A 19,464-nucleotide genomic window follows, 5' to 3' on the forward strand; every position below is an offset into this window, starting at 1 on the left:
AAGGTAGAGAGAAGAGACTAGTGTATCTTATAGTGAAATTAATGGATATCCCTTCTCTCTAATCTATCTTTTTTTTTCTTACAATTGGAGCTCTTAGTCAGCAGGCCTAGTCACAGAAGCAGGAGTGGTCATTACATTAACTAATGTAATTTTTTGATCTATCTGATTGTTTGCTTGTTAAAATGTTGTCTGCACCTGGAAAATTATTGATAGGCACAGTGAAATAAAGAAATGTGATATGCTAACTTTTTTTAAATTTCCAACATGCGATTTTTCTTGCAGGTATCATAAGAATTTAGAAGATGCCAAAAACATTGGAATCAAGAAGGCTATTACAGCCAACATTTCTATGGGTATTGCTTTCTTACTGATATATGCATCATATGCATTGGCATTTTGGTATGGAACCACTTTGGTGCTATCTGATGATTATAGTATTGGAAAAGTCCTTACGGTGAGTGTACCTCAGTAGATGAACAATTTTAATTAAAAAACCCAAACAAAATTTTGGGAACTTGTTTAGGTTTTAACAGAATAAGCCTGCACTGAGTTACACCGCATGCAACCCTGTTGAAGTCAATGGGGATAAATATGCTATACTCAACCAATCATCACCCTTACTCTACAGCTAATTTGCATGCAACAATTTTATTGGTTGTAATGAGTGATCAGAAGAAGACTGTACAAATGATGGAATATTCAGCCCCAGTACCACAGTTCTTCATAGGTTAGTATGCCACCCATACAACAAAATACAAAATTCCTCAGGCACAACTGTCACACAAATCAATACAAGTCTCCCAGCACAACTCAAGCACTCACCTGGGTCATCTGTTTACTCTTTCTTAGAGCTATGTGGCCAGAGAGCTATCTGCCCAGAGAGCCACCTGCCCCTCACAACAACACAACCAGCATGCACACAGCCATAAAACCAGCCCACACGTTACTAAAACTCTTACCATAAAACCATAAGCTTGAGCAGCAAAGGAGTGGGGTCTTACAAAGTGGAGTGTCCTAAAGAGAAAACCATTTCTAAAGAAAGAGACTATCAGAAGGACTTCCTCTCTATGTTCCGAAGAAGGTAGGGGGAATCTATTTGGTCAGATATGAGGATAAAACTTTTTTTTTAATATATATAAACAGCCAGGTTTTTTTCAAAACGACCCATGATCTTTTGCAGTTTGGGAGAAGGAGTGAGGAAGCAATTGAAACTGAAAAGCATTTTTGGTGAAAAGTTTCAATTTCTATCCTTTTGTCAAAAATGGGAAAATTTTGACAAAAATGAAAATTTTCCATGAAAATGTTTGTTTTTGGTCAAAAAGCCAGTTAACATCTAAAATATTTTTAGCAGTAAAAAGACTCAGTCCCTAAAGGAGGAGGGAGAGAAACAAAGGGTCTGTGTGTCTATATGCTGGTTTCTGCTGGGGATAGACCAGGAATGGAGTCTTAGAACTTTTAGTAAGTAATCTAACTATGTACGTGTTAGATTATGATTTCTTTAAATGGCTGAGAAAAGAACTGTGCTGAATAGAATAACTATTTCTGTCTGTGTATCTTTTTTGTAACTTAGGGTTTTGCCTAGAGGGTTTCTCTATGTTTTGAATCTAATTACCCTGTAAGGTATCTACCATCCTGATTTTACAGGGGGGATTTCTTTATTTCTATTTACTTCTATTTTTATTAAAAGTCTTCTTGTAAGAAAACTGAATGCTTTTTCATTGTTCTCAGATCCAAGGGTTTGGGTCTGTGGTCACCTATGCAAATTGGTGAGGCTTTTTATCCAACATTTTCCAGGAAAGGGGGGGTGCAAGTGTTGGGAGGATTGTTCATTGTTCTTAAGATCCAAGGATCTGGGTCTGTAGTCACCTAGGCAAACTGGTGAGGCTTTTTACCAAACCTTGTCCAGGAAGTGGGGTGCAAGGTTTTGGGAAGTATTTTGGGGGGAAAGACGCGTCCAAACAGCTCTTCCCCAGTAACCAGTATTAGTTTGGTGGTGGTAGCGGCCAATCCAAGGATGACGGGTGGAATATTTTGTACCTTGGGGAAGTTTTGACCTAAGCTGCTAAAGATAAGCTTAGGAGGTTTTTCATGCAGGTCCCCACATCTGTACCCTAGAGTTCAGAGTGGGGGAGGAACCTTGACACCACCTCTGACTTGTCCCAAGCATCAGCACCTGAGTCTAAGCAATATCCATCTTGGGGTCATCTCATGAAGGAACATGATTCCCATCTTAGAGTCCCTTTTCTTCCTCTCATCCTTTATCTTTTGCCTCAGTAGCTGCCCTTCCTTTCTTTCCTTCTTTGAATCTAGACATGCTGAACTTGTATAACAAACATGAAAGATTTTGGACCAATATTAGTAGATAGTCATGAATAAATGTAGTTATCCCATTACAGTTTTATGACTGGATAACCTGGTAGCATTCTTGTTATTTTTTTCTTTAGGTCTTTTTTGCTATATTAATTGGAGCATTTAGTGTTGGACAGACCGCACCAGGTATGGAGGCATTTGCTAATGCAAGGGGAGCTGCGTATGCAATCTTTAATATCATAGACAATGTAAGTATCTTTACTATGACTATCATTTGAATACACAGGGAGTCAGATTTTTTAAGTCAGAGCTCTCTTTCTGGGTCTGTGATTAGCAGGCACAAAAAACTGAGTGCAACTTGATGCCATTTAAATGTCTATCTGACATGGTGTGGCAATGAGGTATTTAGATATTTAAATGACATCATGTACACTCATGAATAAAATTGTAGGTGCAAACTTGTGCCTGCAGTTATCTCTACTTGCAACACTGCAGGGTCAAAAAAGATGCCAGATTAAAGCTGAACTGAAGATCAACCCCCCAAAATCCTTGTGAAACTTGCATAATCAAATATTTTTTTACTGAGAGTCTAAACAAGAGGGAGAAAAACAATAATGGCTCTTGCGAGTCTAAGCTTAGTTTTTTGTGAGATTATATATCTTTAGCTATTCGTCATTTAAAGGTCTGAGTTAATCCCTGGTTTATTTCCAGTGATTTGACTGTTTAACATCTACCTTTAATGTCCAAAATGTAAAACAGCGTATTGTTTTCTTATAAATAGGTATGTGTGTATGTAAGCAATGACACTATGGGAGGTGTATTTATCAGTCAGTTGCTCTGTCTACACTAACCCGTTTTATCTAAAATTTCCAATTCTTGCTGCACTGGTGGTAGCAATGGTTGGAGCACTAGTGTAGGTGGGGTTTACATGCTTGCTGATCTTTTTACAACCAAAGATTCCAGACCTGCTTGGGATAGGATTAGAAGTAATGGTGATTAAAAACTCTGCTTCCCAGTCTACCCTAGCACTGCTGCTATTGTCAGTCAGTGGAGCTGCACCAGTGATGGTGCTACTGTGAGCGTTTTCTCAAAAAATTACAGTAGACAAGGCCTAAGGGCTAGATTCTGCAAGCCTTCAAAACGTGGAACTCCCACGGACTTCATTTAAAAGCCAATGGAGGTTCCATGGACTGAGAGCTTGCAGAACTGGATCTTAAAAAAGATAAACTGTATTTGAATAGGGCTGCCAAGAGATTAAAAAAATTAATCGCGCTATTAAACAATAATAAATGCCATTTTAAAAAAATATTTTTGGATTTTTTTACATTGTCAAATATATTGATTTCAATTACAACACAGAATACAAAGTGTACTGTGCTCACTATATTTATTTTTTATTACAAATATTTGAACTGTAAAAAAACAAAAGAAATAGTATTTTTCAATTCACCTAATACAAGTACAGTAGTGCAGTCTCTTAATCATGAAAGTTGAACTTACAAATGTAGAATTATGTACAAAAAACCCTACATTAAAAAATAAAACAATGTAAAACTTTAGAGCCTTCAAGTCCAATCAGTCCTCCTTCTTGTTCAGCCAATCGTTCAGACAAACAAGTTGGTTTACGTTTGCAAAACATAATGCTGCCTGCTTCTTGTTTACAATGTCACCAGGAAGTGAGAACAGGTGTTTGCATGGCACTAATGTAGCTAGCATTGCAAGATATTTATGTGCCAGATGCACTAAAGATTCATATGTCCCTTCATCTTCAACCACCATTCCAGAGGACATGCGTCCATGCTAATGACTGATTCTGCTTGATAACAATCCAAAGGAGTGTGGACCGACACCTGTTCATTTTCATCATCTGAGTCAGATGCCACCAACAGAAGGTTGATTTTCTTTTTTGGTGGTATGGGTTCTGTAGTTTCCGCATCAGAGTTTTTTGCTCTTTTAAGACTTCTGAAAGCATGCTCTGCACCTCGTCCTCTCAGAATTTGGAAGGAACTTCATATTCTTAAACCTTTGGTTAAGTGCTGTGGCTATGTGTAGAAATCTCACATTGGTACCTTCTTTGCGGTTTATCAAATCTGCAGTGAAAGTGTTCTTAAAACGAACAACATGTGCTGGGTCATCATCTGAAACTGCTATAATATGAAATACATGGCAAAATGTGAGTAAAACAGAGCAGGAGACATACTATTCTCCTCCAAGGAGTTCAGTCAAAATTTAGTTAACGCATTATTTTTTTAACAAGCTTCATCAGCATGGAAGCATGTCCTCTGGAACAATGGCCGAAGCATGAAGAGGCATATGTCTACATCGCCACTTTACAGCACTGAAACTTGCATCACTCAGGATGATCCCTGAGTGAGAGAGTTTCAGTACTTTAAAGTGGCTGTGTAGACAAGGCCTTAGATTCCTAGAAGTGATCCATCCAGGTCAGGGTGAGGCAGTATGATAAAGGTTACATTGCTGCCAGCTATGCTGCAGCTGTCCTGTGGATAAATAGAAGAACTCAATCTCCAATGCTGTCTACTAAATTCAAACAAGTTTTTATTCATTTTTTTTCTTTCTTCAATGTACTCTCCCCCCATTGCATATGTAGCTAAGGAGCAGAGTAATGAAGAGACAAAACAGGTAATACTGGTGACATGGGTTGGAAGCCTCACCTGCCAGTGTAATTGTTGATTTCACCCATGCCACCATTAAATTTCACTTAATATCACTATATAATTATGTTCCATTCTAAGACTTTTAGCAGCTGGCATAATGTAATGAGAATGTCATTAGGAAACATGATCGGATTTACTCTTTTCTTCCTTTTCATTTCTGTTTGGTATTTTGTTCTACCTAGGAACCTCAAATTGACAGTTTTTCAGAGACTGGCTACAAACCGGACCATATTCAAGGGAATTTGGAATTCCACAATGTTTACTTCAATTATCCATCTAGGCAAGATGTAAAGGTACTGGAAGTGAAGCTGACATGCATTCCAAATTAAAGATAACTTTATCATTTAGTGACAGGAAAACATCACTATAAACTTTTATTTTCAAAAGGTGGAGTTAGCAAAAGCCTCCCTCTTTAACTTGTACTGCTAACTTGTGTGAAAACCACAAACTGCCTTGTCTTCACTAGGATTTTACCTCAGGTTAGCTAACTTAAGTTAAGAAATCATTTAGTTTTTGTAGTGAAAACAGACCCAGAGTGGCTTTGCACAAAAGTTAAAGGATCTGTTGCTATTATAAGCCCAATCCCATATGTTAATGTATTTATATCAAGAAAAAATATTTATTTTAGACCATTAAGAATGATGGTATAATGAACTCCACAAGTATCCATGGTACAAGTCTGTTAAAATTTGTTTAAATACAATATATCTTCATTAGGTAATGGCAGTTTCTCTTAAATTTAATTACTTCTTCCTTCCTATGGCATTACAGTGGAGCTCTTATAATTAAGTGTTGTTAGCTTCTATTTCCCGCCCCAAAAAAGTACTAAAATGGGCATTTTCATGTTACACTGAAAAACAAAGTGGCAGATCCCCATCTCTCCATAGGTTTCCAAGAGCTCTCTTCATTCCCTGAAGTTGGGTAGGTAGTGCTGACAGCTACAAGGGCCCTTCTCTGTAGACCATGATTCTATTTCCAGTCAGGAGTAGGGCAGTACTACAAAACTGAAAGCCTGGGAAGGGATTTTTCTTTTCCTCTTCCACCACAGAGTTTAACGGCATCTTCCCTGCTCTGCCTCTCTGAGCAGAGGAGGCATGAAAGATTAAATCCCCATAGAATGCAGCACTTCATACCAACTTTAGCTGTGAAATGCTGCATTCAAAAGGGATTAGTATAAGAGAACCTGTTTATAGTGAAGTGAAACTTTACTAAAGTGAAGAAACTCCACTCAACGGTCATGTCTTCATTAGGGAATCCTAAAAAAACAAAAAAAAGCATCATTGGAGAGTATTTTTCTGTAAAGTCCCCTAGTGTTGGCATGCACTAAAGCTTTATCTATATTTGGGACATTTTCAAAGATTTGCCACCATCGTGAACTCTTGTTCAGATCACAGGTGACAGCAAAGTTGGGAGCCCTACTGTAGAAGAAATGCTGGTATTTTAAGCACTGTATTATCTAAACATGTTCAGAACAGGTTTAATCAACATTGTACATAAGATGCTCGCATCCCAGCTACATAATGGCTCCCAACATTGCTATTGCAAGTAGAGCAATATTAGTAATAAGAAATTATTGCAAAATTTCCTTAGTGTTAGTCAAGACTTTGGCCACATCTACACTACCAACTTTCATCATCATAATTCACTATCAGTGGTAAATTATGGCTATCAATTTTGCCAGTATATACAAGTGTAAAAATTCCAATATGAATGAGTACAACTGAAGGGAATTCAAGGCAAGAAAAGAGGCTTTTGCATCACAATAAAATAAACATGTTTTGCTGTGTCTGAATTCACAATATATGGGTTTTACTGCAATTAGTTCACCCTCCAGGTTGCATGGTAAATGCTCATAAAAAGGGTGTGGCTAAAAAATGAGGATGCTACTACATAAAGACAGAATGTAGTATGTATATATGGCAATGTTTCAGTAGAAAATGCAAAGTGAGCTATGGTGTAAATAGCAACTATATTGTGCAATGTACTGATATTGAACCAAGTTTGGAGAACTTTGGAGAAATTCCATGGAAATTTGGAGAAAATTGGAGAAATTCCACAGAAGTCCCTAAATTTTCTCCAGATTCATATGGTGTAAGGAAGACCAGAAATTGGCCCATTATGTTTTTGTTAATTTTTTTTCATTATTATTTTCTTATGTAGGTGTTGAAAGGCTTGAATCTGAAGGTTAATTGTGGCCAGACAGTAGCCTTGGTTGGTAGCAGTGGCTGTGGGAAAAGTACAACTGTTCAACTGATCCAGAGATTTTATGATCCAGAGAAGGGCCTGGTAAGACACCTGAACTGAGCTGGATCTTTATATATCAAATTACTGTAATGTTTAGCAGTGGCCTGACTGCTGATGTTTTAGATGGCAAAATACAAATGTCTTCCTAAATAATATAGATAATCTTGGTGGAGTTTGTATCCTTGATCAGGACACTTACATTCATGTTTTAATTTTCTTTACATTTAGATTACTATTGATGGGCATGATATTAAGACCCTAAATTTAAGATATCTGAGGGAGATTATTGGTGTGGTGAATCAGGAGCCTGTGCTATTCGCTACTACTATTGCAGAAAACATCCGCTATGGCCGTGAAGATGTCACTATGGAAGAGATTGAAAAAGCTGTCAAGGAAGCCAATGCCTATGACTTTATCATGAAACTGCCTGATGTAAGCAAGATGGCTCTGCTGTCAAATTGTTCTCTCTTCAACCTTCTAATACCAAGTAGCTCCTTAAGAGGAGTTTCCATAACTCAGAAGTAAGAGTGAGCTAAATTCATAATTGCCACTTCAAACCTTGCCAGGGCTCTTTCACAGCTACCTTGAAAGATGATAGAAACAAAGTAATTTTAACTCTGTAAGTCATGGTTTGATTAGTACTTTGCAGAGATGGTTTAGACCAGCAGTTCTCAAACTGTGGGTCAGGACCCCAAACTGGGTTGCAACCCTGTTTTAATGGGGTCACCAAGGGCTGGCTTAGACTTGCTGGGACTCAGGGCCGAAGCCTGAGCCCCACTACCCAGGGTCGAAGCCAAAGCCAGAGAGCTTCAGCCCTGGGTGGCAGGGCTCAGGTTAAAGGACCCTTATCTGGGGCTGAAGCCCTTAGGCTTCAGCTTTCTCTCTCTTGGGCAGGCTCAGGCTTTGGTCCCCACTCCTGGGGTCACGTAGTAATTTTTGTTCTCAGAAGGGGGTCGCGGTACAAGGAAGTTTGAGAACCCCTAGTTTAGACTGAAAATATCAGAATCCTGGAAACACACAAAATAGGACGATAAAATCATATGACTTGCTTATGATACAGTCTTCTTGGCTGTGCTTTGGTAAAAGGGAAGGATTTTGTGGGCATTGCAGATTGAGCACATCTCTATCTTTACACTGTCTTTTATTGGTATTACATGTTAAAATAAAAGTATCATTGAGGGATCTGGAAACCTATCTGAATACCTTTGCAGAAGTTTGAAACCATAGTTGGAGAAAGAGGGGCACAACTGAGTGGAGGTCAGAAACAGAGAATAGCTATTGCACGAGCTCTGGTTCGCAATCCCAAGATTCTTCTGCTCGATGAGGCAACTTCAGCTTTGGACACTGAAAGTGAATCAGTTGTGCAAACAGCACTGGACAAGGTCTGTATAGCTTTAAAACTATGAACTTAGGACTAATCTTTAAACTTTTCAAATTTTCTGTGAGCAGGTATGAGCTAAATTTTCTGAGGTACATTTTAATTTATATATATAATTTATATTTGTCATTGATTAGAGGGTAAATTGAAATGCTTTTAAAATAAATACATTTAAAAACAGAATTTGAAATTCCAACTCACCAGCAATATATTTAGCTAAATGGCTTCACTAAGGGTTACATTTACTTAATCGCTTAGGCATTTTTGAAAATTTTACCCTAATTGTTTAAGGCAGCTGGCTACACGGATCTTTGCCTATCCTGTATTCTTTGTTTGTATTGTGCATGTGCCCATGTTTACAATATAGTACAACTTATTACTCAACCAGTAGCAAGCACATCCTTGAGTTTTCTTTCCCCATCCTTTCCTGTTCTCATTATGTGAGTATGCATATTACCTTGTGGGTAAGCATAACTGTATGTACAGTAAATACTTCAGAAAGACCAGGTAGAGGCTGATGGAACATCATTTCTGGTGTCTGCCACAGGGACTGGGGTAGGCTGGGAAACATCTGTCGAGCTGATGATTTGGACCGGATATATGTAGAGCCAGCCCATGTGCTTCTTGGCAATATTATGCAATCCAGGATACTATCACATGACTTTTCTGGAACATATATCAGTGTGACTCCTGGTCTATCCAGACATCTGCATCTGCATCTCCTCTTTGAGATACTGAAAGTTTTTTCAGAGAAGGAACTGCTGTTGTGTGAGGCATGGGGGAGAGAGTGTCATAATTTACCTCTAAAAGATTCACTGTGAGCCAGGCGTTCATGGAGTAAATGCCATCAGCTACAATAGAAATTGAATCCCCATCAGTCCTACTTGATTAAGTTGGATTGAAGGGTGGCTGACATGATAAGAATTATGTGACCCCCTAAATTGCTGGAGCAATAATCATACTCTTTATTTTCATCATGTGTCTGAGTCAGGATACCTCTCAGTGCTGCTCCTGGAGCAACGTAGCTCTACTCCACCCCACCAGTGCAGGGCTGTGCCTCGGACTATAAGGTGGATAGAAAGCTGGCTAGATTGTCGGGCTCAATGGGTAGTGATCAATGGCTCCATGTCTAGTTGGCAGCCGGTATCAAGTAGAGTGCCCCAAGGGTCGGTCTTGGGGCCGGTTTTGTTCAATATCTTCATAAATGATCTGGAGGATGGTGTGGATTGCACCCTCAGCAAGTTTGCAGATGACACTAAACTGGGAGGAGAGGTAGATATGCTGGAGGGTAGGGATAGGATACAGAGGGACCTAGACAAATTAGAGGATTGGGCCAAAAGAAATCCGATGAGGTTCAACAAGGACAAGTGCAGAGTCCTGCACTTAGGATGGAAGAATCCAATGCACCGCTACAGACTAGGGACCGAATGGCTCGGCAGCAGTTCTGCAGAAAAGGACCTAGGGGTTACAGTGGACGAGAAACTGGATATGAGTCAACAGTGTGCCCTTGTTGCCAAGAAGGCCAATGGCATTTTGGGATGTATAAGTAGGGGCATTGCCAGCAGATGGAGGGACATGATCGTTCCCCTCTATTCGACACTGGTGAGGCCTCATCTGGAGTACTGTGTCCAGTTTTGGGCCCCACACTACAAGAAGGATGTGGATAAATTGGAGAGAGTCCAGCGAAGGGCAACAAAAATGATTAGGGGTCTGGAACACATGAGTTATGAGGAGAGGCTGAGGGAACTGGGGATGTTTAGTCTATGGAAGAGAAGAATGAGGGGGGATTTGATAGCTGCTTTCAACTACCTGAAAGGGGGTTCCAAAGAGGATGGATCTAGACTGTTCTCAGGGGTAGCAGATGACAGAACAAGGAGTAATGGTCTCAAGTTGCAGTGGTGGAGATATAGGTTGGATATTAGGAAAAACTTTTTTACTAGGAGGGTGGTGAAACACTGGAATGCGTTACCTAGGGAGGTGGTGGAATCTCCTTCCTTAGAAGTTTTTAAGGTCAGGCTTGACAAAGCCCTGGCTGGGATGATTTAATTGGAGATCGGCCCTGCTTTGAGCAGGGGGTTGGACTAGATGACCTCCTGAGGTCCCTTCCAACCCTGATATTCTATGATTCTTAGAGGCAAAACTGAGCCCTTTTGAAATTTAGAATTTTATCCAAATTCCCCAATATTCACACTGTCTCTGCTCCCTGAAGCCTTTTCCCAATGTGCACTATCAGGAACCTCTCTTCCAGCTTGTAACTCCTCCTAGAAGTGGTTGGGTTGATGGAGGCATGTTTGGAGAGCATTTACTTGTCCAAACTGTGAATCTGGATCCCCACAAACCTTAACAGAAGGCCTTCCATCAGTACGTCTGATTGTAAATTTTTTTGGTGATATTCCGTACAGGCTGCTCTGGTGCCAGAAGCCTGGGCTTCCAGGGTCCTTGGCTCCTGCCCGGGCAGTTCTCCCATGTGAGGGCTTCCATGCTCCCTGCCATGGAGTTGGGAGCTCGGCAGTCCAAAAAGCTCTGAGACCTAATGTATTCGGGGTCTCAGAGTCTAGGCTTCCAGATCCACAGCAGGGAGCCTGAAACCCTTTTGGGCTTTCAGACTTTTAGTCTCACTGTTGTGGAATTGGGAGCCTACAGGTCCTAGAACTCTGGGGCACACCTGCCATGCAGACTGCCAGGGACTGGGAACTGCTGAGGTTTCCAGACCCCTGAGCTAGCTTGCTGCTCAACTCCAGACTCAGGTCTAGAGAAGGGGGACTCCTCCTTCCAGTCCCCCTCAAATATCTACTCAGTTTGTAGTTCTTGCTCTTGCAGAGGGGACAATCTGGCCCTTTTATACTTAAGGGCACTAACTTAATTTTCTTCTGTTAGGGTTTGCTTCTAATTTACAGGAGTCATCTTAGATAACTTGACAATTTCAAGGTATCTATCAGTATCATATTATTTTTTCATAAAATACTCCTCCAATCCTTAATTTGTGGTTGGGAGTGGATTTCAACATCAGAACAACAGTATTCTCTTCACATCCAGCATTGCTAAAACCAGCTATTCCTTGATTGGGAGTGACAGATTATTTCAATCCTTAAAATTATGTAACAATATTAAGTTGTCAGATCTAGGTGCTGTTCTTCTCAGAACAGACATGTTACTACTGTCACCTTCACTTTCTTCTGAAAGGAACTTAAATAACAGTCAGACTGGAAGTATATTGGTGTTCAGTGAAGATTTTAAAACTGAATTACACATAGCTTGGATCCTCTAGCTGGACTATAAAATTCTTGTCAGTTTATTCCAGAATTTAATGTTAAAATTGACATTTAAAGCCTTTTCTCATCTGTTTTTGAAACTAGCTGACTCAGGCATTTGGTGTCTTATTCTCACAAATAATCTAACTCCAAAATCAGGTGGGTAATTGAAGTAACTTTATAGAGAACATTTTAGAGCATCACAGATGTAGCTTTTACTTAGTGTGACAGGGTAGGGCCAGATGGCTACAGGAGAGTAATAGAAGGCAGATATATTAGCCCCAGGTTAAGTAGGTCCCTTTTCCCTCGGTAAGGTAACAGGGAAGGTTCCAGACCAATCAGGAACCTTCTGGAGACAATTAAGACACAGGCTGATTAGAACACCTGCAGCCAGTCAAGAAGCTGTTAGAATCAATTAAGGCAGGCTAATCAGGGCATCTGGGTTTTACAAAGGAGCTCACTTCAGTTTGTGGTGCGTGTGTGAGGAGCGAGGAGCAAGAGGCACTAGGAGCTGAGAGAGAACGCGGACTGTTGGAGGACTGAGGAGTACAAGCATTATCAGACACCAGGAGGAAGGTCCTATGGTGAGGATAAAGAAGGTGTTGGGAGGAGGCCATGGGGAAGTAGCCCAGGGAGTTGTAGCTGTCGCACAGCTGTTCTAGGAGGCACTCTAGACAGCTGCATTCCACAGGGCCCCGGGCTGGAACCCGGAGTAGAACCCGGGCCCGGGTTCCCCCCAAACCTCCCAACTCCTGGTCAGACACAGGAGGAGTCGACCTGGACTGTGGGTTCAGAAAAACGGCCAAGTTGAGGGCTGCCATGAAGCTCCAAGGCGAGCAAATCCACCAGTCAGCGCAAGACCCACCAAGGTAGAGGAGGAACTTTGTCACATTAGGTTGAGTAAGGGTTGCAAAATAAGGGCTTTAGAATTCAATTAGTTAATGTTTGTAAAGTGCTTTGGAGTAGAGCTTTAGGAAAATGCAGGTTTCCTTTCCCTGGAAAACCTCAAGCTTTCAAAATTACTTTGTTTTGAATTAGAACAAAAAGTTGAAACATCAAAATTCCAAAACATGTTTTGAATTGGCAATGTTGATACAGAAATTTTAGATATTTTTGATCAAAAAGGAATATTTGGAAATATTGAAACAAAATTGTTTCTGATCTACATTTGAAACAAAATAATTCATTTTGAAATGTTTAAACTGCTTTTTGTTTCAGTTTACCTATTCAGAAAATTGAAGTTTGACAAAGCCACAATTTACAATGGGAAAATTTCAGTCAAAATATTTCAACTGGCTCTACACTGAAGATGAAAAATCTATATGTACATGTAGTCATTAAATCTACTTTTGTGCCATTTCTAGGCTAGAGAAGGCCGCACGACCATTGTAATAGCTCATCGCTTGTCTACAGTCCGAAATGCAGATCTTATAGCTGCATTTGAAGATGGAGTCATCACAGAACAAGGGACCCATCATGAACTGATGAAAACAAATGGAATTTACTGCAAACTAGTAAACATGCAGGTAGTTTTCCTATGAACTGTCTTCTAAGTTTCATCATGTTCTGGGTTGCTGATTTTATCATATATGATTTTGTCAGAGCCCCAACCTCACAACATTTTGTCAACAATGAAACTGTAGCAGAAAGAATAGGAAGTGTTGCTTGAGACAGAAGAACACTAAATTGCAGAACTGGGAAAGCTCAAAAAAATATGCACAGGATCAGTCCAAATAAATGGAAATGAGTAAAGGAATTTTGAGGCCAAAAGTCCTAAGAATATTGGATTAGAGATAACAAAAATTAAATGAGGAAAAGTAAAGACAAATTGTGTAGAGATCTAGCTCTGATCAATACTCTGAATCCTTAGCCATCTATTGAACTTACCCATGCCTCTGGTGAATCTGGCTCTAGAAATTTGTTTTAAATCTGGTCCATCTTCATCATCCTCTTTATCTCTTACGTCCAGAATTTTCAGAGTTCTGCACTAGTTGGGAGCTTTTGCTTCCCTTCAGTATTTGGAAGTATGCCCCACTGAGAACTCACTTCTGCCACTTTACTCACAGTGAGCCTGATTCTCATTTACATTAAGGCTCGTCTATGCCACTCTGACAATGGAAATGGTCTTAACATGGGTGTAACTGGTTTACACCCGTTTTAAAGTCTCCTCCTTTATATTCCAGCTTTGTCTACACTACCTCGCTTTTAGTGACACCGCTGTGCCGCTACAGCCGTGCTGCTAAAAGGTGCTCAGTGTAGCTGCTGTTTGTCAGCAGGAGAAAGCTCTCCTGCCAACAAAAAACTTCCCGCCAACAAAGTGCTGTTCACACTGATGCTTTTCGTCAGTAAAACTTTTGTCATTCAGCCTGTGTAGGTGTGTTTTTAACACACCTGAATGACAAAGGTTTTGCCAACGAAGTTCAATATAGACAAAGCCTAAGAGAACAGTGTAATGGAACTCAATGCAAACAAGAAACAAGCTCAATAAATAGCACTTTATTCAACAAATTGTCTTATTGCATTCTTGAGGGGTTAGATTCTACTCAGCATGAGTAAGAATGGCAGAACCAGGCTATGAGCCCAGAGGAGATCTTCAGAAGTACAGTCAATCTGTTTTATAACCACTAGACTACCAGATATCATTCAGATCTGATAATTATTCCATTTAGTTAACAGTGGTTTTGGCTACTCTTGAGTTTAATATCTTGAACTTCCAAATGATTATATTAATAAATTATTTTCTTGGCATGCTATTTTACTGCATTTCAGACAATAGGAACTGAAGTTCAGTCAGAAGAAGCTGGAACCACCACCGAAGTGGCACTGAAAGAATCAATAGGAAATGGCTTGAGAAGGAGATTGACTCGAAAAAGCACCAAAAAGTCAGAAATACAGGATGATAGCCTTGATGTGAAAATTGTTCAACCTGTATGTGTCTTTGCTGGAAATATGTTTTTTATTATGCTGCATCTAGTATCCTTTGTTTCCTTAGTGGGACAGTAATATTCAGATAGAAGTGATTATCCCACCTAATGCATAAGAAAATGCCAAGTTTGCAGAGAGCTCACTCAGTCTGGGATAGGAGAAGAGGGAGGCTCTTGCTTAAGGGAAAGTAACAATAAATGTTAATATAATGTGCAAACATGGCATACAAAGAGTGGATCAAAATCTGATGTGATAAAAACAAATAAGGATGCTTGTTAACGAGTTAGTATACAGAAGTACCGAGAGACCTGAGTGAATGTGGGGGGCAAAATATTTGGAACAAGTATGTAAATTCTGAATCACATTTTGATCTGGTCATATTCATAACCTCTTTGGCTTTACTAAACATGAACATTCATACAAACAAACACACAAACTGCGGCTTTGGTTTGTGTAAAAGTTTATGGAAAGAATTTAGGTCCATAGCTCATGAAAATAAATTGGTTAAATAATGAAACAGAATTACATGAAGCAGTCTATACAGGTTATATCATATAGTCAGTCCATGGAGCAGAAACAAAATCATGTAATCATTCACACAGTTCACCTAGTAAATTCTGAATATCATATAATTGAATTCATACTTGCTACAAACACTTTGTGATCTGTAGGCTGACTTGTTTGCATAACAAACATTAGTAAAAATGATGATCTAGTTGTGGATAATAAAAACAAATTGTTCATAATGAATAATCCAGTCAGATCCACCAAAATACCACCAAATGCATTGGCAAAAACAAAGTGGTCCTAACCCTGCACCTTTTATCTGTGCAATCTTGCTGAAGACTATAGGAATTTTGTGTGTAAGCCCTGCAAGATAAGTTTCAAAATGTGATTGTCAGAATTAATATACAAGTGTTATTAGAAGAAGTATCTTTTTCTGTTTCTTATTTCAGGTATTAATATTGTGTACTGAGTAACAGACCGAATTACTGCATATAATTCATGAGTTGTGTTGTTAAAAAGCAAATAGTTTTGGGTACCCAGGGATGAAGCTGGGAGTATGTAATTGACTATCCACATGCCTTCTTTCCCCCTCCTCCATCCCCGATGTGTTACATAATTGTTCTAATGAGATTCATATATTCTAGGATGAAAATGTGCCTCCAGTTTCATTTCTGAAAGTTATGAAGCTGAACAAAAGTGAATGGCCTTACTTTGTAGTTGGAACTTTTTCTGCAATTATCAATGGAGCTTTACAACCTGCATTTGCAATAATATTTTCAGAAATTATAGGGGTAAGTTCATACAAAATATGCAATAAACTATCACCCACTCTTAACTTTGACTTTGATTCCCACCTACACTTAAGTTTCTTTACACTAAACTGAGAAATTTTACAATTTTTACTTGGTGTCTACACACCAATATCTAGATTGTGCCTTAACACAGAGACCTGCGTTGGGAAACTCAGGAGTAGGGGATGGGGGAAGATGTCTTGGTGCAGAGGATGCTTCAGGAGAAATTCTAGTTGACTCATCCAAAATTTCTCCTGGGGAATACACACTGCAAAGATGCAGCATATGCTCCTCTCCTGCTGTGCAATGAGGCTCAGCTACGACCCACACTTACCCCATCTCTCCCACTTGTGCATCTATAGAGCTAAACCATAATCTGGCCCAGAAAGAGAACAGAGTCCCGAAATAAAGGAAAACAAAAACAACTGCATGATGTAAATAAGGAGGAGGAGAAGAAGGGAAACCCTTCTTGGTAGAAGGAGTAATTGTACAGTGGGTAACTGAATCACTGGCCTCTTAAGTTTATAGTACCAGAAAATAAAGATGTCAGAAACCAGGCTCTTTAACAATGTCTATATCAGAAATGGAAATCAAGTGACTTGTCTTATTTTCTATTCCACTGCTGTAAGCTGTTATCTGATGGGTAGCTGCCCTTTGGCAAAAGAGTACTGCACCTGTGTCATCCTTCAGTCTTTGATACAGACAGCAATAGGAAATATCCCTGAGGAAAGATGACAGATCTATTTCAGTCCTGTTCTTCCAACCTATGTCTGTGTCAGTGAAACATTATAAAGAGTTTGTGATCGGGGGAGGGGAAATAATTGAGGAAATATAAATTAAAGGACCTTTTTCTCAAAGCATTAATTATTTTAGAAAATTCTTTATTGTTTTTCAATAAGCTAAACCCACTAAGAGTTTTCAATTTCTCATTTGACTTTTTTTGCAAGCCACTGATAGGAGATTTAAAGAACTGTATTCTAAATTATATCAAAACTCAGGCATGAGCAATAAAGCATGGCAAACTGGAGCTTTTCTGAATAAATATGAGAGAATTTCTGACTGAGATAGATGCACAAAAAAGTGAGAAAATGGCCAGAGTGATACATTACCTGACTCAACAACAAAATGCAGGCAGGCCCCCTATAGTTCTTTATAAAAGATTTAAGGATGACCCCAGACTTCCATTGCTAGAAATACCTAAGTATTTTTCCAGAAGATACACTTCTGGAAGTGTTAAATTTCATTACTCTGCAAGCCTGGCAAGAACCCAACACTGTTGGGGATCATACAGGCCTATTGTTTTACTAAAGGCAAACATTTTAAATATTGGCCAATGTCTTGGGACAAGGCAAATGCATGATGATGATTGATGATAATACAAGCACGGTATACTGATTTATCCAGATTCTGCTCATGAAAGTCAAGAGCAGATAAGTGTTAATGCACGTAAGGGTTATAGGCCTCCAAATATGACTATCTGAGAGTGTGGATTTGCTTTCTTTCAGTGAAATTCACTTAATCCATGTAAAGCCTGAGTAGTCAACTGCTTGTGCTGGCCATATGCTCTGGAATGAATTTCCCTCATCGTCCTCACAATCACTGCTCTCATCCATTGTATGTCTGAATTCCAAACCACAAATACCAACCCCGTTTGCAATAACTTATACTTGTTTAGCCTATCCTACTATCCTGGTGTTTTGCTTCCTTTTTTGGGGTATGTTCTTTATTTCTGAAAATAATTTATACTTCTTATTTAATTAATTTTAAAGCCAGTGATGCCTCCTGGAACTCCTTTTTAAAAAGAAACAAAACAAAAAAACACCAATCCTGCTGACATACTCTATATTTTCTGGGATTTTTTAAAATTTCTTTGTATTTTTAATCCTAATAGCAGATGAATGAATTCTTATTCCTCACTGGATATTGTATTCCTCTTGGCTGACATCAGCTCGCTGCTGTAGCGATAACTGTCACAAAGGATTATAATTTCAAATGAGGAATATGTAGTAGAAGCAGTTGAAATTCTGAGCAATATAGCATCTGCTTACATCCATCTAAAGAAATTTTTTTTAAAATGAGAAAAATGCAAAAAATACATGCTACATAAACAGAACTATATTTAAAAACTAGGTTCATAGTTTTCAATAAGGTACCTGTGGGGCTTGAAAGGATACTGCTAAGGTATTGTTCAAAATTTAACTCATTTTGTTAATTCGCTGTTGAGTTTAATAAATGCCTGGAAACTTAACATAGAAATCTATTTAATAAGAAGTTGTGTCTAAGTCACAAATGCATATATGGTAAAATTCATCACTGTCCAAAGTGTCCAAACAAGGTTTATGCACCATTTAAGCCCATTTTTAAAAATTATTTTGTCATTAACATAGGATAACTGAAAAAAATTCAAATTACACAGATGTTTATCCTTATGAACATTATCTTAATAAATTCACATGTCCAAAGTTTTTAATAAATTGTATTCATAACAGTTTCCACATTTCTCCCCTACCAGCTTCACCTTTAAGCTATAAAGAATCAAGGTCTCAGTGACCAAGAAGAATATGAATGAGTTAAGTGGTGCACAAACCTTGTGCAGATGTCACTTTCACCTATTGTTTGTTAATGCAGGGCTTGCTCCTTTGTATTAGGTTGCTGATTGAGTGGTTATTTTGGAAAGTAGCAGTGAATAATTCATTTGGAAGAAATCTAAAGAATTAGATGAAATTTGCAAACATCTAGAAAAAAATCTTGGTCCAACATCAAATGTACTTGTTATCCCTTTAATCACATTTAATTGTACATGGAACATTTTTTTTATAGTGAGGGGTGCTGAAAGCAGAAACCATGTATTTGGTTGTTATTACTACTTCAAGTCAGGGGGTGCTGACCCCAGTACCCCTAGTTCAAGCACTCTATGGGTATGTGTAAATACAGCAATGTAATATGGGAAGATTTTTACATAATTTAATTAAATAAAATGAACTTTGAATTCTCTCTAATAGGTTTTTGCAGAACCAGACAAGACCGTTATAAGAAACAAGAGCAACTTGTATTCACTGCTATTTTTAGCAATTGGGATCATTTCTTTTGTTACTTTTTTTCTGCAGGTAGGCTTTATTACTTTGCCCTTCATATAATTGTTCACATTATTTCAGAAACTAGATCTAAAGATATTAAGCATTCAATGTATTTGAATCACATAACAAGAGAAAAATAATTGATGGTACACTTCTAGTACCAAGTGGACTTAAAGTGCATGTGGAGGTTATATTGTGCACTTAGTATAAGACTATATAGAGGTAAATTCCTCAGATGTTAATCTAACACTGGCTTCTGCCCATGCTGCACCCACAAACTAGCCAGAGACCTCTGCATTGGTGCAA

General features: G+C 38.8%; 1 protein-coding gene across 3 annotated transcripts in view; it reads left to right on the plus strand.

The window, feature by feature from the left end:
• ABCB1 (ATP binding cassette subfamily B member 1) overlaps positions 1-19,464 on the plus strand; it is a 66,808-nt gene that overhangs the window by 19,362 nt on the left and 27,982 nt on the right. For all 3 annotated transcript variants that reach the window (XM_073334084.1, XM_073334085.1, XM_073334086.1), the window contains 10 exons: positions 283-454; positions 2,445-2,558; positions 5,168-5,278; positions 7,146-7,271; positions 7,458-7,661; positions 8,441-8,611; positions 13,223-13,384; positions 14,628-14,786; positions 15,935-16,081; positions 19,084-19,188. In XM_073334084.1, coding sequence (XP_073190185.1) covers positions 283-454; positions 2,445-2,558; positions 5,168-5,278; positions 7,146-7,271; positions 7,458-7,661; positions 8,441-8,611; positions 13,223-13,384; positions 14,628-14,786; positions 15,935-16,081; positions 19,084-19,188 — 1,471 coding nt within the window. The remainder of the gene's footprint in view (positions 1-282; positions 455-2,444; positions 2,559-5,167; positions 5,279-7,145; positions 7,272-7,457; positions 7,662-8,440; positions 8,612-13,222; positions 13,385-14,627; positions 14,787-15,934; positions 16,082-19,083; positions 19,189-19,464) is intronic.

This window comes from Lepidochelys kempii, chromosome 2 (genome assembly GCF_965140265.1).
Source record: "Lepidochelys kempii isolate rLepKem1 chromosome 2, rLepKem1.hap2, whole genome shotgun sequence".
Lineage (NCBI taxonomy): Eukaryota > Metazoa > Chordata > Testudines > Cheloniidae > Lepidochelys > Lepidochelys kempii.